This window comes from Haliotis rufescens, unplaced genomic scaffold, assembly GCF_023055435.1.
Source record: "Haliotis rufescens isolate VD_foot unplaced genomic scaffold, xgHalRufe1.0.p SCAF_2, whole genome shotgun sequence".
Taxonomy (NCBI): domain Eukaryota; kingdom Metazoa; phylum Mollusca; class Gastropoda; order Lepetellida; family Haliotidae; genus Haliotis; species Haliotis rufescens.
Genome location: NW_025963890.1, coordinates 45,773,971 through 45,796,413, shown reverse-complemented (window position 1 = coordinate 45,796,413; position 22,443 = coordinate 45,773,971). Strand labels below are relative to the sequence as shown.

The following is a 22,443-nucleotide window of genomic DNA, read 5'->3' as shown; positions in this document are numbered from 1 at the left end:
TGTTCATCATTTTACATATACATATGAAACAGATACCTGAATGGTATATATGACAACGTGTAAATAACGGTAGTGATAACAATATGGAGCTTAAAGTTATTGCTGCAAGTTGCTGTGACTGTAACACAATATTTCACCGGGAACAAATTTTCCTGTCAATAACGATCTCTTCAGGGGGCTAAATGATAAACATAAAATCCTATTGCTCATAAGAAAATTATAGCCACTGTTCGCTGTGTGCATTGTAAGCCAAGTTTCCCATTTAAATAGATGGCGTGTGGATCTTTATTCGCTACTTTAACCAGATTAAAAGATGCTTAAGATAAACATTTACTGTAAATGGAATGTATCCTTTACGATAGCACTAAAAAGCAAATATATCTTCGCAAAACCATAACACATAACTCATCTTGAAAATGTATTATTTCTCAGACAAACACGTTACACGCCTGTTCGGCTCCAATGACACTTTTGTATGAAAGATGAGCTTCTCGGGTCTGTACAGTGTAATCACCGGGTACGATCTGGAGGGTTTAATATAAGCATGTGGGTCGTGTAATTATCTCATCTCAGTGGCCCATCAATCGCCAAACACCCTGCTTCTGCCACCCGCTCCATGACGAGTGCGATGTTCTGGGGAGGAGACCGCCATCATTGTCAGCCATAGAGAGTATGAGTCTCTGCAGTGTGTTGACCCACGAACAAGAGGTACAACCCATTCTGTCGATACCGTCGCAGCAGTCATGTGGGTATATATTCAGGGTATCTGCAGGTATTCTATCTCCCTGCGTGTTCGGCTTACCTGTGATATGTTCCCGAATCAGTTTGGATTTTGTTAATTGAACTACCTGTAGTTTGTGAATGAGATAAAAACGACAAGTGAAACTTACATCTGTTGTATTTCTCTTGGGAATCTTTCGTATTTTTGTTTTTATAAAGGGATAGAGTTAAATCATATCTTGTCACGGGAATCATCAAGGTAAGGACGTCGCCGAGTTCTCATTGTTTATCCAACTGGACCATTTAGCAACTAAATATTTTAAGGTAAGATGTAACTGAGTTCTATCATCGTGTCCGAAGTCCCAGTCTTGCTTCAATGCGATAATATTTTGGAAATTAAATTGTATTTGCTTTCATGTTTGACTGGGAAACACGTGAAAATATATTTGGCAAATAGGTATGCAATGTTCGCGTATACACGAACGTTTGGTTTCCCTAAACGTATGGATATTATCAGAATATAACGCACCATGTTTCTGGAGGCTGGTGTGTCTGGAGTAAGGAGGATATATCTGCTGCTGATGTACGTGTAGGATGTGGAAGTGATACCAGTGATGGTATGTTGCAGAGAGTCCACACTGCACTGACCTGGAAATGAGTCGTCAAGTCCTCCGGCCCGTATGGCTGCTGGCCACTTGTGTGTTGTCGGTCCAGTGCTCGCTGCTTCCGTACGGTGATACCGAGGGTCACATTGCCACCCCCGGGCTGGACGATGGTTCTGGCCCCTCCCTCAGTCTACAGCCGCCTTTCCGATTTTATGGAACAAACTACAGCACTGCTTTTGTAAGTATTTCAAAACGGTTCCTTTGCTGTGGCAATGGTCATATTGTGAGACGCATTAATTTGTTCTCTTCAAGGGCTTTCAAAACCACAGTGTTGATGTTGTTTGAGTTTGTTATCACTTGTGTCTGTGACTCGGTTACATATGATTAGTGCACAATTTCTCAAGCAAAATGAACATGGGTGGAAATCAAATGTTCACATAAGGGAGGCGATGATAACTGAATCACAAACAAGTTCAAAGGCTTGTCCCAACTCGGAATATAAATTGGGCGATTGAGAAAGTTAGTTTTGTTACTAGAGTGTAATTTCTATATGTAAATCTCATGTACACAATACGTAAATAGCGAACGTCAGAACAATCAAACCTGATCATTTGATTTTCAATAACTAACACTATTTGCTCACATATTTAACTTAAATCAGTATACAGTTATTTTTGCTTGAGAGTTGTTCACATTATACATGTACATTGTGTTGTTTTTGCCGCACTGAACTGATCATTCTAAAACATACTGCGCTGTTTGATATCCTGATGAAAATCGCAAAATATTAATTATCTGACCCTTATATACAACTAAAAAGACAATATGTGAAATATGTCGTGGATATGAGCGATTGAGTATGATAACCTGACCCTGGAATCACACCGCACAGGGCAAAATACGGAAAATCTTGAAAGATGAATTTGCATTCTCAAAACATGTTGTGATACTGTTAGCTAAGTCATCAATCATAACAATTAACAAAACATCCAGCAGAGAGCGTATGTCAAGTTGTAGAAAACTGCTTGGATGCACTGACGACAATTGATGTACATAACACATTAATTACAAACTAATACAAGACAATTAGCTGTCTTAATGACGTCTGTCTGATTGTTAAAACCTGTACAGTTCGTGTAGAACGTGCTTGAACGATCATGGTCTGCTGCACTAGCACTTACACACAGAAAGATCCATATTAAATAAACTAGTGTCCAAAAGAAACGATACCACCTGTTTGCAACGACATAAAAGAAAAACTAAACAATGCAGAAGTTTAGGATTGGTGTTATGCTTTTGAGAAATCCTTTCACAACATCTGTACAAAAATTTAATTTCAATAAAATCTGTACAATGTGGGGTCGAAAAATGAACATTTCGTTAGAGCACTGATCACAGAAACAACGGGAAATGTCACACCACACATCTCAAAGTCAAGTCAGTAGCGGGTATGTCCACCGTGAGCATCAATACATGCCAGAACACGCCTACGGACTGATGACGTCAAACGTCTGATGACGTTGGGAGTGATGCGTTGCCATTCCTCGAGGAGACATCGTTCCAAGTCCTGGACGTTGACTGTAGGCACACGGCGACGTCGGATTTGCCGATCGAGGTGGTCCCATAAGTGCTCGATGGGATTCATGTCCGGTGAACATGCGGGCCATGGCAAAACCTGTACGTTGGCGTTGGCAAGGAAGTTCTGTGTCAATCTTGCTGTGTGTGGCCTTGCATTGTCATGTTGGAAAAGGAGTCCACGAGGCTGTTGCTGAATAAAGGGTACCACAACAGGCCGTAGGATGTCATCAAGATAACGCTGTGCATTCAGGTTTCCACGAATTACGACAAGCATCGTTTTGACGTCACCACATATGCCACCCACAACCATTAACCCTCCACCTCCAAACGGCCGGACCTGTTGGATACAGTTAGGCGCCAAACATTCACCAAATCGTCGGTATACAAGCTGCCGTCCATCGTTTCTGAAGATGAGGAATCTTCTCTCATCAGAGAACATAACACCTGCCCAGTCCCGCCGTTGCCAACGTCGAACTCGCCTGGCCCAGATCAGTCTGTTGTTCCGGTGTCGAGGCGTCAGGAGCGGTCCGCGGTAGGGATGACGTGGCCGGATACCATACTGCCGTAGTCTCCTGTAGACGGTCTGTCGACTGATCCTGTGTCCCAGTGCTGTAGCCGCCGTGGACGTCGCTGTTACGGTGCGGTTCCTCAGGTGTAATACCCGGATGTAACGATCTTCACGGGGCGTGGTTACTCGTGGTCTTCCACTCCTGGGCCTGTCTGACGTCTGACGTCTGACCTGTCTGACCTGTCTGACGTAACCGCTGCATCAACCTGGTGATAGTGATGCGTGCGCAGCCCAACCTTCTGGCGACGTCGACGTGTGACGCTCCTTGTTGGACCATTCCAACGGCTCTCTCTCTCTCGATGGCTGTCAAACGTGGCATATCTTGTGTTCTTTTTGTTGCTGTGATATCAACGTGTCTGATCAGCCGTTTTATACAGTTTTTTCTGCACGTGCAGAACATGCTAGAGAGGGAAATTTCACTTTCACGAAATTTACGTTTTTTCCCGGAAGTGATCACGTGTTCCCGGTATTTTTTATCGACTATGCTGTGTTTGGGATGTGCAATACGAATTGGCATGTTTTCATACTTGACAATTCACTTAGTAAAAAAAATTTTGAAAATAAGCTGGTATCGTTTCTTTTTGACACTAGTTTAGTTGGTTTGAATATAAATAACATGGGAATTAAAGTGTGTGCGTCTAATGCAAATGCGTATATAATTATTATAATTTCATACTTTGAAGTTTACACTGTTTCTTTCGTGCCGATTAGCTGAATGGGTAGTCACGTGATCTGATATTTGGAGTTCACACACCTGTGAACGGATAAAAATAGTTCATACAATGTGAATTTTTTTTGGTGAAATTGATCGTGTGAACTTTTGCCGGGACTACTTTCCGGGGTTTCCCCGAATTCTCGATCGGTGTTTACGATCAACTCGGTTTTTTTTTCTATTTTCTTTTTAATCCCTGCATTTATCAGCAATATAATTAATTTAGTATTTTTACCTGATCTTGGAACATTTCATCTGACTTATAAATAAATAAATGCTTTGGTTCTGGTGTTTAATGTCGTCTAGCTGCTACATGAAACAAAATGGATTGTCCTTACGGTGATTTGGATGTGGAATGGCTATCTTTCAATACTAATAACGCAAGTAAAGAAAATTAATTCTGTAAAATTACTGAGGTGAACGAAATTGATTTATTATGCGATATTGACTTTGATGCCCTGTTTTCGGAAATGACAGGAATCTAGCAACAATGAAAACAATGTAGTACCCTGCTCAGATGTGGCGGCTGACACAGAGCAAACGCGTCTGCACCTGATCAATCCCAAACTAAAACTCGATTCAGTATCGCATCGGAAAAAAATCTAAGATATTGAGAAACCATAATACTTAAAAATAAATTTTAAAAAACAAAACAAAAAAACTTGCCTACCTGTTTTTACTGATTGGTCATCGGGGACGAGAAATTATCCCTAGACGGAATTAGAAATCTACTATTAGAAGTTACTACAGATTAACCAGCTTCCACCACACATAAACCAGTTTCTACCACACATAAACCACTACTTTACCAGATTGTATTACATAAATTTGTCACAGTTTCTACCATACACCATAATTCATAGCATATGCACACATTGATCATATAAACGCACCAATGTGTACATAAGATTTCCCACCGCCAGAATTATATGTTATGCGAACTTCCAATACATATAAACCAGCTTCAACGACATATTAATCAGCTTCTACCACACATAAACCAGTTTCTACCACATATAAATCAGCTCCAATCACACACAAAAAAGCTCCTATCACACATAAACCAGCTTCCACCACACATAAACAAGCCTCTAACACAAATAAACCAGCTGTTACCACACATAAACAAGCATTGTTCACACATAAACAAGCTTCGTTCACACGTAAAATTGGTTCTACCACACTGATACAAGCTTCTATCCCGCTTAAAGAAGCTCCTATCACGTCACGATATGGCTGAAATACTGCCGATGTGACGTTAAATCTTAACTCACTCACTCTATCACACATCAACCAGTTTCTACCACACATAAATCAGCTTCTATCCCACATAAACCAGCTTCTACCACAAAAAAAACAGCTTCTACTATATATTAATAAGCTTCTACCACACACAAACAAGCTTCTAACACCCAAAATGCAGCTTCCATCACACATAAACCAGCTCCCACCACACATAAACACTACTTTACCAGACTGTTTTACATAAACTTGTAACAGCTTCTTCCATACAGCAGAATGTATTACATATGTACACATTGATCATATAAATGCACCAATGTGTATCACACTGTATATACATATACACACGAACGTCATCACATATCAATCTCAAAGATTGCGCCGATAAACCATTCTGTATACTAGATGGACTTCCGTGAAGATCTGGTACACATGTTCCATTAATTCGAATACACCGTTTGATGTAGATGCTGTGATACCATCTCCTCGTGCTGCGATACATATAGGCGGTTTGGTCTAAACAATATCAAGCTGTGGTATATTTTATATAAGGTCTCCAGATGACAGTGCGGAACTTATTTGAGATGGTACATCTGCATAGTTGCATTTTAATAACCCAAAAGAATAATATAGTACCCCATCAGGGCTTTAAGAAACGGAAAATATAATGTAAATCGAACAAATGAGGTGAGGTGAGGTGAAATGGGGTTTAACGTCGCGTCCAAGATTATTGCACTTTTATAGCGAGGGGCATGTACGTGTGTGTGTGTATGGCTGCTTGTACTAGTCCAGACAGATGCCGATTTATAGTGCTAGCTCACTGAGATACCATGCCGCAGTTTAACATGAATACCCAACTCAGACACAGTATACTGACTCTGAGCCGACAAGTCCTTGTTTTAGCCCCTTAATGCCGAGCGCCAGACAGGGTAACAACAAGTACCATCTTTTAACGTCTTTTGGTATGAAGCGGCTGGGGATCGAACCCCGGACCTTCCGCTCTCCGGGCAGACGCTCTACCACTAGACAACGGAGGCGGTCAATCAATACAAAGAAGAAAATTGAAATTATTAACCAAATTTTAGGGAATTGGAGGAAAAGAAATTTAACATTGATAGGTAAAATTACTGTTGTCAAAACCTTGGCCCTATCAACCCTAGTACATATATTCTCTTCTCTTCGAAACCCTCCAAGTGAATTTATTGATGAACTTAAAAAAATATTGTACAGATTCATATGGAATGACAAAATCTTTCCACTCAAAAACATATTCCTACTTGGGGCCAATATTGAAAACTGTATGCACTTAGCTAACCCTTACTGGAGAGATGTTTTGTCTGCTTGGGGAACACTGTATAGAAGACACAAAAATAACTCCACAAACATTGAAGAAGTACTATCACAACCTCTTTGGTGTAACCATAAGTTTAAAAAAACCGATTTCATTATAAGACATTGGTTATTAAAGGGAATTTACACTATTAAAGATCTCTGCAATGAGGATGATATAATGCCCTTTAGTGAACTTAATAGAAAATACCAAATTAAAGGCACAATTATTGCCTATTACCAAGTTCTATTAAACATACCAAAATCCTGGAAAGATACTATTAGAAATAATCACATTATTTTATATAATCAACATTTAAATACAACTTTGATGGACTTACTTGTAGCGCCTAGAGGCTTCAGATATTTTTATGATAAGACTTTTACTAAAGCAAATCTCCCAACAGTCTGTGAAAAATAGGATACCATTCTCGACTTAGATATATCATGGAAGGATGTTTTTATCAGATATAAATGTACAAAAGATGTAAAATTACTTGATTTTCAATATAAATTTATTTATCGCACCATCTATAGAAAGAAAGAATTGTTTAAAATGAAAATTCTCGATGATGATCTGTGCTCATTTTGTGAAACTGATACTGAATCCTTACTTCATGTATATTGGGATTGTAAGCATGTTAAAGAGTTTGGGGCTAAAGTTGAATGTTTTCTGAATACAAAATGTTCAAAACAATTTACATTTACAAAATGCTCTGTTTTACTTGGGTACAACTCTAACATTCTGTTAAATCACATTGTACTGGCATGCGAAAAATATATACATGTATCAAGTATTAAGAAAAACAACTTGTCATTGAAACGTTTAGGAAGATTTTAATTGATATATTTCGGATAGAGAAATCAATTGCACACAAAAACAATACAATGAGACAGTTTGACAGAAAAGGAAAGATTTGGCAAATGAACTGTCTAGTTAATATGTCTCTATTTTTTTATTTATTTATTTTTTTTATTATTATTTTTTTATTTTTTATTTTTTTTTATTTTTCATAAACCACTACTGTACCAGATTGTATTACATAATTTGTAACAACTTCTAACATGCACCAGAATATATTACATATGCCTGCATTGATCATATAAACGCACCAGTGTGTATGAAATATTTACCACTACCCGAATTATATGTTATGCGACCTTCCATGACATATAAAGAAGCTTCTACGATATATTAATCAGCTTTTATCACACGTAAACAAGCTTCAACCACACATAAACAAGGTTCTACCACACGTAAACAAGCAGCTGTCACACATAAACAAGCTTCGTTCACACATAAATCAGGCTCTACCACACATAAACAAGCATATACCGCATATAAACAAGAAGCTTCTGTCACACATTAACCAGCTTCTACCACACATAAACAAGCTTCATTAACACATCAATCAGACTCTTCCAAAAAATGAAGCATATACCACACATAAACAAGCAGCTTCTATCACACATAAACAAGCTTCTACCACACATAAACATGCTTCTTTCAAACAGAAAATCAGATTCTACCACACATAAAGAAGCTCCGGTCACACATAAACAAGCGTCTTTCACACAAAAGCCAGCTTCAACCACAAATAAACGAGCTTCTGCCACACATAATTCATGTTCTACCACACAAATACAAGCTTCTGTAACACTTAAACAAGCTTCTACCACACATACACCAGCTTCTATAACACTTAAACAAACTTCTATCACACATAAAGCAGTTTCTACCACACATAAACCAGTTTCTACCACACATAAACCACTACTTTACCAGACTGTTTTACATAAACTTGTAACAGCTTCTTCCATACAGCAGATTGTATTACATATGCACACATTGATCATATAAACGCACCAATGTGTATCACACTGTATGTACATATACACACGAACGTTATCACATATCAATCTCAAAGATTGCGCCGATAAACCATTCTGTATACTAGATGGACTTCCGTGAAGATCTGGTACACATGTTCCATTAATTCGAATACACCGTTTGATGTAGATGCTGTGATACCATCTCCTCGTGCTCGCATACATATAGGCGGTTTGGTCTGAACAATATCAAGCTGTGGTATATTTTATATAAGGTCTCCAGATGACTGTGCCGGACTTATTTGAGATGGTTCATCTGCATAGTTGCATCTTAATAACCCCAAAGGATAATATAGTACCCCATCAGGGCTTTAAGAAACGGAATATTATAATGAAAATCGAACAAATGACAAGATATGAGGACTTTATTGCTTCTGGGTCATGACTGTAGGACGTTTAAATGTAAATTATGTCGAGAAAATATCTAAAACAAAGTACAACATATTTATTATGCTATCATAAAAATTACATAAGGAGTGCAGAAAAGTGCATATAATGATTCAGGTGAGTCAGTCCTATGTTGAGCAATATTTGTCAAAGCTCTTTATTGTGTCTTTTACATTTATAATTAATAGTCATGAGCACATGGGGTGTATAATTGTATGCACCCATACATTGTTGATTCTTTACATCACATTCAGCATAATACTAATAATATGGTATGTGAGCGTTCGAAGACATGTCACAAGGTGCACAAGGTGAATTTGGAATTTACTCGATTCTGATTGGTCAGTCAGAGGCTATCAAATCACAATAAATCACAATAAACAGCTGGTTTGGCGGCCGCATCACTGCGGAAGCTAATATTCATAGAATAGTACTTTTTTCAGTCATTGTCAGTAGGCATATTTAAATAATTAAATCTACAATTACAGGTTACAAAATGCACAGATGCGGTTACTACAATATTCAAAGGATGTGTGGCAATAAATTTGGGCAGAAAACACAATGGAAATCTACAAAGGGAATGTATTTACGTTTTGGAGACAACAGAGAGCATGGGATTTTGGCGCCTTTCTATATACGACTGTGACGTCATATCTTTTGCGTCACAATGAGCGATATGACGTGCGATGTAGAGCGAAATACTTTCAAAGCTTGCTTTGTTTTCTTTAGTATGCCCACCTCATGTTAGCTTGCCAAGTTGCCGTTCTTATATGCTTTCAATGCCTGTCATATGTTCGAGTGATGTACATGTATTACGGTGTAAACAAACTGCTTGAGTATATGCAGCGCCAATATTTTGTTCGGTGATTCCGTAATTCAGATCGATAACTTACGCAAAACACTGGACTCAACCCATGCCGCTTCACTCAGTATATTTGCTAACACCAAAGAGTTCGCATTTTATTTAGTCATGGTAGAATGGAGATAAACATACTGTGTTTTCAATGTAGAGCTAGGTTACCTGTAGATTTAACCGCGCTAAATTGAATTTCAGTATATTTGCTGCGCGTTCGGTTCCAAATTCAATTAGCAGGGTTAAATCTACAGGTAACCTAGCCCTACATTGAAAACACAGTATGTTTATCTCCTAATTAACCAAGTACATCAAAACATATATAAATACACTGCATGTAAGATAGTGATTTGTTTATCTCCTCAAGCTGCTTACTCACCGCCCTTCTATAATAAATTTCTTTCTTTATGATAACATTGTCAAGGAATATATTTTGCATGTCATATTACACACTGAGAAAATATGAATACATAATGCCATTCAGAAAGTGGTCAAATGTAACAAATGTTATTTTTGGGATAACACTTTTTAGTAAAGTACAGATTCTCGTACATTTTTGGGTTGAGTCCCGTACGGGATTCGATCCCAGACTTGCCAGAATGAGGCACCTAATCGACAGCACACAAAGTCGGCGATCTAACCCACTCAGCCACCGAGGCTTCCACAAAAAAATGAAAGTCCGACAACTGGTAGTCTGAGAAAATACATTTATTTTCTTTAACAGAAGCTGATGATGATAACGTGAATAATATCAAACATATCTGACTTGGAAACCACATGTAATTAAAATTGTCATTTTATCATACGTGAACAGTCTCCACTGGCATTATATAAAAAGAGGGGCAAATAAAAGTAACCCGGTGCTTTTATGTAATAGTAAAGTAAAAGAATTGTTGTTAAGCTTGATTACGTCTATGTTACTATCACTCGTTCCTGCAAATGTTTGTAAAAAGTAATCTGTGACTGGATAATATTGTGTAAATATGCATTGGTTCAATGTAGATGGGTAAGAAATGAACTTACAAACCACATGACCCTTACCATGTTTGAAATGTATATTTGTGCCGAAAAAGTATTGATTTTCAAAGATACGATGTCTAAGATACTCGTTAACAGCTGTGTATTATGCGATATATTTCAACAGCTAAAACCACGTGGAGTAAGCGTCAGTACGCTTAATTTGTTAGATATAATATCGGTGACTTAAGATATGTTAAATTGAAAATCAAACATATGATTAAAACAATTGAGTGGTACAGGTTATTCTGATCCTAAGATCAGATCAATGTAACCATGAAATGAAGTGAATATAAAATTGTTGAAATGGAAGTACAGTATATCAAAAAACAATTCAGCTGCAGGCATATACTTTTTACTCATCCTTTATACATCCTCCGCACATGAATATAAGTACTCATTACTCGTAAGTAGCAGTCATGTGTTCAACAATGGGTGTAATTATTAGCCTGAAGTAAAAATTAATTCATTTCTACACAACTAGAATTAATCTGTTTGCTTTTGTTTGTTGTTTGTTTATTTGTTGTTTAACGCCACACCCAGCAATATCCAGCTATCCAGTGATTGACATTATCAGCATCGATCTACACAATTGGGATACGATGACATGCATCAACAAAGTCAGCGAACCCAACAACCCGATCCCGTTAGTCTCCTCTTTCGTAATCTATATGCATACAAGCAGAGATATATAGCCTGATCTTACTGTCAATCAACTATCAAGTTGTTACAACCATCTTACCGCCTACTGAGACTTGACCTACAGGATCGACAGCCAAGTGTCAAAGTGTTGCTGTGTACTAGACTGAAGTATGTAAGTTTACTAAAGAGCTCATATCACATGCACGTATATGTAAGCTATACAATGAACATTCACTTATAAAGAGGAATCTCAAAACCTTTTTCTGTTCCTAAATTAGTTGTCATGATTTATCTTTCACCATTTACCTTTGTATTCCATACGTAATTTAAAAATACGATTTGCTTTCTTGTAATGTTCTCTGCGTGATCTCTGCAAAAAGCAACAGAAGAGTAATTGGCCAGTAATATCGTGAACAGTTGATGCATTAAATCTACTTTGGTATGGTGATCACAAGCTTTGTTTATATATGTATATGGATTATGATAGCCTAGTCTTAAACCAAGAAAACATTTCCCAACATGCTTCACTGCCAGATTACCAGCTTCGCTGAAATGCAGGGACAAATATCGGATATTATCGATAGATATTGGCCTTAATTTCATCCTTTGTGTACTCATAACACTTTGATTATAACGTTTTCTTGTAGACAAGACTGAGTAGGTTGAGCATAAAGGCTCAAGAAGTAGGATACGTTTTGGCATCTAATCCCTTAATAGTACTAAACTAGTTGCCGTGGTGGCACTTAAGGATCGATTTCAAGGTTGTCATGTGCTGTTGTTTTTAAAGAAGAGTACAATACTTGTCTTTAAGTCCCAGCGACCCATTGTTTTCGTTTTAGTCAAAGAAAGAAATCCCCGTGTGCCATTCTGGCTTCAGTTAGCGTGTACGAGTGACGTAAAACGACTCACAAATCAATGTTTTTAGACCCAAGTCACACGACATGGTGAGTGACCCTGTGTTCCCCGGAGACCTCGCGTCTTCTCCTTCACTCCACATGGCTGAACCTATCACCATGGAGTCTCCTGATAAGAAGCCATAAAGCTTATAAACTCGTCATCAGTAGATTTACGAGTGTGTGTGTGTGTGTGTGTGTGAGGCAGTGATTAGAGATTCTCCAAACCCGAGGACGCGGTTCACTGTGCAAGTGGATATGACACAACATTGATAGGGGCGTATTACTTGCATCGGGGTATCCGAACACCTCACATAGCTCCGTGCTGTCGTTGTCCCAGTACATCGAGCGGGGAGGATGTTTTCGAGACAATCCAGCACACCGCATACCTTATCCTTGGGGGTTCTTTATTTTTTAGTAATTTCCATCACATGAGCTACGCCAGGGTTTTTGTCGTTACAAAGAATGCAATATACCATGTGTTAGTTTGTATGACGGCGGTCTGGTAATAATCGAGTCTGGACCAGGCGATCCTGTGATTGATATCATGAGCATCGATCCACGCAATAGATAGATGACATGCATCAACCAAGTAAGCGAGCCTGACCACCCGATCCCGACAAGCACAGTCGCCTTTTACGGAAAGCATGGGTTGCTGAAGGCCTATTCTACCCCGGATCTTCACGGGTTTAATGCATATGGCAACATACACCACATATACTACATTATTTCTATTTGTCAATTGGGATTTTACTGCAGCTGCCGGTGATTTTTCTCCTAAATTGCAAAGATTATAGGTGTCATTCTTCCCAGTGGTCTTGTGAAATAGTTTGGCAAATGACATGACAACATCTAGGTCACGAGATAGAGAAGGCTTACTAAAATGTTTGTGATTGCAGCTTCTCAACACGCGTTTATGCATTTCTTATTAAACTGGCTATTCAGCTCCTGTGGGAGAAAACAATTGGTCGCGATTCGTCATGGTCGGTTAGATTAGGTCAAGGTCAGCGTTAACGTTTTCGTACAACATAATTATATTATTGCAACTGTCTCAGGCTTGGTCATATCTACATGCATGGACCTTCAAGTTTGAGCGTATCTTAAAAATTCTACCACATCAAATGTCATTTATGTCAAAGCTACAGTTAGGTCACAAGTTCAGGTCAATCTTGAGGTAATGTCTTGAATACGTTATTGATACCAGACGATATTATGAAATGGACTTATCACTCCTGGACCAAGAGAGTTACTTTGGCGTATATCTCTCGAGTAGGTCAAAGGTCACTGTCACGACAAAATCGCTCAAAACTGTTTGTTGTTTCGCTTTCTCAAACATATTTAAAGCTTTTATCATTTCACTTACTATATACCTCCTTACCACAATGTCCCGAACATGGAACTAGCACAGGAGTTATTCCTGGGACTTGCTAAGAAGGGTAAACTCTCCAGTGGGATTCCATAGATCGTTAGGTTTAACTACATCAACGTCTTGGTGTGGACAAATAGTTCGTGTTTGCCTGAGGATAAGTAAAAGTAATGTAAAGGTTTAAAAATCTCTACGAAGTTATCAATATGTAGAACATGAAATATTACTAGATATTACTAGATATGTCTGTGACAACGAGACGATCTGACGATGACACCCCTTTCTGTTCGAACATTTCAAGTTAAAAATTGTAGAACAGTCATATGATATCATCTTTTCCTGGTTCTTCTAGCCGTAGAAAAGGTCTAGCTTGTGTTCATATATCCGTGTTGCATCCAATTGTCGTAGAGACAGACTAGCTTTGTTTTTTTTTCCAGATGAACCTTTGACTTGCCTTTGCATGTATTTGTGACGGATGCCCAGGTGGGGCAGGATTCGCTCACATTTCGCGACCACATGGTATCATTACTATTTGATAGTGATTCATAAACACATGCTCATGATAAAGTTGGAATCGTACAATCGACTCTGCATTTTGCAGATATTTCTATTGGATATGGAAAGGGTTTTGTCGCTTTATCTTCATTTATTCGTATTGCATCTATGTGTCGAAGAGAAAGTCTAGCCTTGTGTTCATATATCCATGTTGCATCTATCTGTCGAAGAGAAAGTCTAGTCTTGTGTTCATATATCCATGTTGCATCTATCTGCCGTAGTGAAAGTCTTGCCGTGTGTTCATATATCCGTGTTGCATCCATCTGTGGTAGTGAAAGTCTAGCCTTGTATTCATATATCCTTGTTGCGTCCTTCTGTTGTAGTGAAAGTCTAGCCTTGTGTTCATATATCCGTGTTGCGTCTTTCTGTTGTAGTGAAAGTCTAGCCTTGTGTTCATATATCCGTGTTGCGTCTTTCTGTTGTAGTGAAAGTCTAGCCTTGTGTTCATATATCTGTGTTGCGTCCTTCTGTTTTGGTGAAAGTCTTGCCTTGTGTTCATATATCCGTGTTGCATCCATCTGTGGAAGTGAAAGTCTAGCCTTGTATTCATATATTCGTGTTGCATCCTTCTGTTGTAGTGAAAGTCTAGCCTTGTGTTCATATATCCGTGTTGCGTCCGGCTGTTGTGGTGAAAGTCTTGCCGTGTGTTCAAATATCCGTGTTGCATCCATCTGTGGTAGTGAAAGTCTAGCCTTGTGTTCATATATCCGTGTTGCGTCCTTCTGTTGTAGTGAAAGTCTAGCCTTGTGTTCATATATCCGTGTTGCGTCCTTCTGTTGTAGTGAAAGTCTAGCCTTGTGTTCATATATCCATGTTGCGTCCTTCTGTTGTGGTGAAAGTCTAGCTTTGTGTTCATATATCCGTGTTGCGTCCTTCTGTTGTGGTGAAAGTCTAGCCTTGTGTTCATATATCCGTGTTGCATCCTTCTGTTGTAGTGAAAGTCTAGCCTTGTGTTCATATATCCGTGTTGCGTCCGGCTGTTGTGGTGAAAGTCTTGCCGTGTGTTCAAATATCCGTGTTGCATCCATCTGTGGTAGTGAAAGTCTAGCCTTGTGTTCATATATCCGTGTTGCGTCCTTCTGTTGTAGTGAAAGTCTAGCCTTGTGTTCATATATCCATGTTGCGTCCTTCTGTTGTGGTGAAAGTCTAGCTTTGTGTTCATATATCCGTGTTGCGTCCTTCTGTTGTGGTGAAAGTCTAGCCTTGTGTTCATATATCCGTGTTGCGTCCTTCTGTTGTGGTGAAAGTCTAGCCTTGTGTTCAAATATCCGTGTTGCGTCCTTCTGTTGTAGTGAAAGTCTAGCCTTGTGTTCATATATCCGTGTTGCGTCCTTCTGTTGTGGTGAAAGTCTAGCCTTGTGTTCATATATCCGTGTTGCGTCCTTCTGTTGTGGTGAAAGTCTAGCCTTGTGTTCATATACCCGTGTTGCGTCCTTCTTTTGTGGTGAAAGTCTAGCCTTGTGTTCATATATCCGTGTTGCGTCCTTCTGTTGTAGTGAAAGTCTAGCCTTGTGTTCATATATCCGTGTTGCGTCCTTCTGTTGTGGTGAAAGTCTAGCCTTGTGTTCATATATCCGTGTTGCGTCCTTCTGTTGTAGTGAAAGTTTAGCCTTGTGTTCATATACCCGTGTTGCGTCCTTCTGTTGTGGTGAAAGTCTAGCCTTGTGTTCATATATCCGTGTTGCGTCCTTTTGTTGTAATGAAAGTCTAGCCTTGTGTTCATATATCCGTGTTGCATCCATCTGTTGTAGTGAAAGTCTAGTCTTGGGTTCATATATCCATGTTGCGTCCTTCCGTTGTAGTGAAAGTCTAGCCTTGTGTTCATATATCCGTGTTGCGTCCTTCTGTTGTAGTGAAAGTCTAGCCTTGTATGCATATATTCGTGTTGCATCCATCTGTGGTAGTGAAAGTCTAGCCTTGTGTTCATATATCCGTGTTGCATCCATCTGTTGTAGTGACAGTCTTGCCTTGTGTTCATATATCCGTGTTGCATCCATCTGTGGTCGTGAAAATCTAGCCTTGTGTTCATATATCCGTGTTGCATCCATCTGTTGTAGTGAAAGTCTTGCCTTGTGTTCATATATCCGTGTTGCGTCCTTCTGTTGTAGTGAAAATCTAGCCTTGTGTTCAAATATCCGTGTTGCGTCCTTCTGTTGAAATTAAAGTCTAGCCTTGTGTTCATATATCCGTGTTGCGTCCTTCTGTTGTGGTGAAAGTCTAGCCTTGTGTTCAAATATCCGTGTTGCGTCCTTCTGTTGTAGTGAAAGTCTAGCCTTGTGTTCATATATCCGTGTTGCGTCCTTCTGTTGTGGTGAAAGTCTAGCCTTGTGTTCATATATCCGTGTTGCGTCCTTCTGTTGTGGTGAAAGTCTAGCCTTGTGTTCATATACCCGTGTTGCGTCCTTCTTTTGTGGTGAAAGTCTAGCCTTGTGTTCATATATCCGTGTTGCGTCCTTCTGTTGTAGTGAAAGTCTAGCCTTGTGTTCATATATCCGTGTTGCGTCCTTCTGTTGTGGTGAAAGTCTAGCCTTGTGTTCATATATCCGTGTTGCGTCCTTCTGTTGTAGTGAAAGTTTAGCCTTGTGTTCATATACCCGTGTTGCGTCCTTCTGTTGTGGTGAAAGTCTAGCCTTGTGTTCATATATCCGTGTTGCGTCCTTTTGTTGTAATGAAAGTCTAGCCTTGTGTTCATATATCCGTGTTGCATCCTTCTGTTGTAGTGAAAGTCTAGTCTTGGGTTCATATATCCATGTTGCGTCCTTCCGTTGTAGTGAAAGTCTAGCCTTGTGTTCATATATCCGTGTTGCGTCCTTCTGTTGTAGTGAAAGTCTAGCCTTGTATGCATATATTCGTGTTGCATCCATCTGTGGTAGTGAAAGTCTAGCCTTGTGTTCATATATCCGTGTTGCATCCATCTGTTGTAGTGACAGTCTTGCCTTGTGTTCATATATCCGTGTTGCATCCATCTGTGGTAGTGAAAATCTAGCCTTGTGTTCATATATCCGTGTTGCATCCATCTGTTGTAGTGAAAGTCTTGCCTTGTGTTCATATATCCGTGTTGCGTCCTTCTGTTGTAGTGAAAATCTAGCCTTGTGTTCATATATCCGTGTTGCGTCCTTCTGTTGAAATGAAAGTCTAGCCTTGTGTTCATATATCCGTGTTACGTCCTTCTGTTGTAGTGAAAATCTAGCCTCTGTAAATTGCAGGTTTATCCAGATTGTATTCAAGTATGTTGTAATCTGTAAAGAGAATCTAGACATAGAGTTTGCGATCATTGGTCCGCCATAATATAGTGTGCCGGTATTCTCTCTCCTGTCAAGCTGAACAAAACAAGAGTCAGCCCTATTTCTTTATGTGTCCCCGTCAATAGGTTTATGGGTGTTCCTGAATAAAGATACAGCGCCGTAGATGAAAACCCATTTCTTAAAGGTTATCGCTGCCACACGGGATGAAAAAAACAAACAATTATTTCTCAGTGTTTGTTGTGTAATATACACAAATTCATGGTATTAAATCAAAGCTTTGTCAAGTTTGGTTATAACAATGTCGGTGTATATATTGCAGTGTCATTGGAACAGGTAAGAGAAATTCCCTTCTGTAGGAATATAATGGACTAATGTTATTTTTTCAATGTGTCCATTTACGAGAAAATTTTCCATTCCAGGTAAACAATGATGGTTCTGTGACATTCATTAAGGCTGGAACATTTCAAGACACAACCTCTGATCCCGGAAATACTCCAGCAGTGTGTGGCCTGTGCACTGACATTGATGTAACCGTAAGTGGAACCGTCTGGTACGTCCTCAGTACGGCTTCAGCATTACGTCAAACTGTCGCCGAAGACGTCAGGCGATACCAGGAGTTCCCGGCAGACTATACGCCGTCCTGGGTACTGTTGGCGACGTGGGCCGATGTTGCTACATTTAAGTCAGAAGACAACAAGGCAAGTTGCCCAGTAGTGTGAGTGTGTTAGGTTTGACGCCGACATGAACACTATGACAGTTATAGCGGCGTGTGAGTTTGATGTTAGAGGATGGTGCGAAGTCATGCGGTTCGTAGACGCAGGTACCTCGTGAAACCCACGGTATGGTACCGACAAACCTTTAAACATAGTCAGGGCGAACCGGGATTGGAACCCACGGTCATAGGTCTAAGGGACGTAACTCTGCACTGTGTCTGGACCATCCCAATGTTTTAATTAACAGTATGTAGACTTTTCACTTATCACCATAGCCCCTCCCGGGTCTCGCAATATTGCACACTGACAGCCCACGATGGCGTCTGAATAAAGAACACTTATAAGGGTGACGACTGTGGTCAAGATTTGTGCGCAGCCTATGGGGAGGTTCAACGAGTAACTCAAAATAAAGACGACTGTTGTAACTGGTTAACATCGAATACAAAAACGGGCCGATGATAATATAAGGGTAACGCTATTTTTCAGGGCATTATCATTTGCAGAAGCCCGAGGTCTTCCATTAACTGGCCGACGAAGGAGGGAAGTTGAAAAGACCTCGGGCTTCTGCAAATGATAATGCCCTGAAAAAGAGCGTTACCGTTATTATAGCTAAATGGATGGAATTTGTTATAAAATAACAAGAAACAACAATATCCGCTTTGAATTATTTACTGCAATAAACATGAATGTCACTCACCCAATTTTACAAATATGGAAACGTCATAGAACAAACCAGATGACGTCACTATTGAACGTGACGTCACCTATCCCTACCCTATGGCGTCACCTAACAACCGGCGTGATAATGGCCCGTCGTAAAGCAATGTGAGGGCATTATCAAGTTACAGTGGCCCGCTGATTTCTGGTAACATGCGAGCGGTTTAATGATAAGTCTATCCATTTTAGCTATAATAGTTGATAAGTTAATTTTTTTTACGCATTTCTTTTTATGTTCCTTTAGGTCGACACATTCCAGATCACCATGGCAACTGATGGCACGGCGTCAGTCGTGATACTGTTCTATGAAAGGATAGAATGGGTGTATGATAATTCTGACTTTCTGGCTCTATATCAAGGCACAGAACCCTCCGTTCGTACACAGGTAAGTTGGTTCTGTTTGAAAGAGTATGAGATATATAGTTGATACAATAGTAATGCATAAAACGCATGTGGAGGTTCAGTTATGAATATGGTCGATTATCTTGTGAGTAAGTGAGTTCGGTTCGACACCGCTGTGAACAGATTGAGCTATATCACGGCCTGTCAGGTTAAAATGGGAGGAAAACGCGAATCTAGTTATTGAACAGTTTACACATTTGCTGAAGCCCCCAAGCATGGGTATAGTGATGACAATGTTCACTATATGGGTGAATCTGGGATTCGAATCCAAGACTAGAGGATCCTCGCTCGACGAACTGACGCTCATCTGCACAGCAACTTGGAGTGTCCAGAGACGATTGGTTGACTCTTGTCACCAGACGCTGGGGGCTTGGGGCTTGGGGCTTGGGACTTGGGGCTTGGGACTTGGGACTTGGTGGGGGTGGGGTGGGGTGTAGGTTTAGTTTCTCTTCCTGAATTACGCATTCAGCAATAGTGAAGCTATTACATGGCGGGATGTAAAGTACCTCAAAGAACAATGAGGGCTTGGGACTTGGGGCTTGGGACTTGGGGGGGGGGGGGGGGGGGGGGGGGGGTTAGGTTTGGTTTCTGTTGCTGAATTACTCAGTCAGCAATAGTGAAGCTATGTCATGGCGGGATGTAAAGAACTACGAAGTACAATGAAGAACGTGCGCTCCCAACCTGATGACGTCGTAAATTGTACGACGTTATTTTTGAGAGGGAAGCGTCTCATGAGTTGTTCTCCATAGATGCAGCTGGGCAACGTAGATAAACGCAATGGTCGAACGATCGCTTCCAAAAGTGGGAAAGCTACGACAATCCGTGTTTGGAGAAATTGTGCAGCTTATATAATTATCGACGTTAAAATTTTGCGAACACCAAACTTAACCCCACTGTACATAAAATGGAGTTACCGACATTGCCGAGGTCGGATTGTATTCAGGGTGTCATAATAATTTAAATACAACTAAATGCTGTGTGTATCTGAGCTGGCTGTATATGTATCTGACTTGTGACGTTAACATTGTGTATCTAAGCTGGCTGTATATTTATCGGACTTGTGACGTGTACATTGTGTATCTACGCTGGCTGTATATTTATCTGACTTGTGACGTTCACATTGTGTATCTAAGATGGCTGTACATTTACCTGACTTGCGACGTTTACATTGTGTATCTACGCTGGCTGTATATCTATCTTACTTGTGACGTTCACATTGTGTATCTAAGCTGGCTATATATCTATCTGACTTGTGACGTTCACATTGTGTATCTAAGATGGCTGTATATTTATCGGACTTGTGACGTGTACATTGTGTATCTACGCTGGCTGTATATCTATCTTACTTGTGACGTTCACATTGTGTATCTAAGCTGGCTATATATCTATCTGACTTGTGACGTTCACATTGTGTATCTAAGCTGGCTGCTTATTTATATGACTTGTGACGTTCACAATGTGTATCTCAAGATGGCTGTACACGTCGCTGACTGTGCGACGTTCACAATGTGTATCTGAGCTGGCTGTATACATATCTGACTACATATCCGCTAATTGTGTGTTCCAGAGCGGCTTCTTAGCTGGTGACGGGATGAAGTCGTACCTGCTGCCGGGATCCAAGTCTGATGAACTCATCAACATTACTAAACTGTCTAACGTTGGCGTTGCTGGCAAATTCATCTTCCGAGTTGACTCCGACATCCTTCCCGTGCACCTCCCTGACACAACAAGTCAGTATCTTTTACACTAATCTAAAGCTTATTTATTGTTTTTTTACGTGTGAATAATGCCACACAATAGAAATGTGTTTGAAGATTTCTGGTATTAACCAGTGATATTGAATTGACATTGGATAACTTATCATAAATTCACATTGAATGTATGATAATATATTTTCAGTTCATCTGTAAAAGAATTCCCAGATAATACAACAGATTACCAACAGAATACCAATGAAACAGTGAACTTCCATACAGTCATCCTGGATATGTGGATGAGAGTTAAATTTTAGCACAAGACTAAAAGGGCAAAGGAAAATACATCTGCATTGTTATATCTTTTCATATTTGATGTAGAAACTAAATATGTTAGTTACACAACAATTTATGCACATGCTATTTATGCCGTCCTGTTGAGTTCGGGCATCAATAGCCCACCATAGATTACCTAATATCTCAAACCTGTCAACGATTGAAATGTCATTGTTTAGTCAAACCTCGTTAACTCAAGGTCCACCATCTAGTTTAAGACGATTTATATTTCATTGTCCACATTACACGTTTGCGACCTTTGATGACTTGTGTGATATATTTGCTGTGCCTTTGATAATTCAACTTTTCAGAATTAATTTTACCAAAGTGTCTCATTCAAAGTATTTATGATTCATTTGTTTTCTCAATCGCCGACCGAGTTATCACTTTTCTTTTCTATGCCATTTTCACTGTCAGGCACATCTATTTACAATGCTCAAAACCCAACTGTCTCCTTCAAAAAGAATACATTTGAAAAATAACTTTCTGCTTCTAACTGACAAATATAAGAAACATAATTTGAAGGTGTTTGACAGTAAATATGACCCAACAATACATATTTAATTTTAAGTTTCACAACATGACTGGTTTATTACTTTCATAATTAAAGAGTCCATGAATATAATTTAATAAAATAAATTTCACGTTTACAAGTTCATAGCATAGATTTTACAAATTTTAACCTCTCAACCTTGCCTTATTTAATGCCTGGTCCAACTGTAAAAAGCAAGGCTTCAATGATACTGCTCATGCATATGCTGTCAGATACTTGTGTACCATGGTAATTTGGCCTACCTGTTAGTAGTTGCATCTTCATAAATAATCACAGAAACACGTAACACATCCTCCGTAAGGCGTATTAATAAAACACTGTCCGCTGTGAATAGAAATACATGTCTAAAAGACATTGCAAAGACACTGCACTGAAAGTCATTTGTCAGGAACCGATAAACTTTGCAGGAATGACAAATACCCGATA

At 39.5% G+C, this 22,443-nt stretch overlaps 1 protein-coding gene across 1 annotated transcript; it reads left to right on the top strand.

Annotated features, from left to right (window-relative positions):
• The first annotated feature begins 711 nt into the window (after positions 1-711).
• On the top strand, positions 712-21,184 carry LOC124128990 (sushi, nidogen and EGF-like domain-containing protein 1). The gene is made up of 5 exons (XM_048399333.1): positions 712-745; positions 1,349-1,563; positions 18,022-18,300; positions 19,277-19,417; positions 21,002-21,184. Exons 2-5 carry the CDS (start codon positions 1,375-1,377, stop codon positions 21,182-21,184), a joined length of 792 nt encoding a protein of 263 aa, XP_048255290.1. The 5' UTR covers positions 712-745; positions 1,349-1,374.
• Positions 21,185-22,443: the final 1,259 nt, after the last annotated feature.

Excerpts from the sequence above, each read along its gene's own strand:
- LOC124128990 (XM_048399333.1), top strand. The coding sequence starts at position 1,375 with ATGAGTCGTCAAGTCCTCCGGCCCGTATGGCTGCTGGCCACTTGTGTG. Across the intron at positions 1,564-18,021 it reads CAAACTACAGCACTGCTTTT|GTAAACAATGATGGTTCTGT; the intron begins GTAAGTATTTCA and ends TTTCCATTCCAG. Across the intron at positions 18,301-19,276 it reads TTAAGTCAGAAGACAACAAG|GTCGACACATTCCAGATCAC; the intron begins GCAAGTTGCCCA and ends ATGTTCCTTTAG.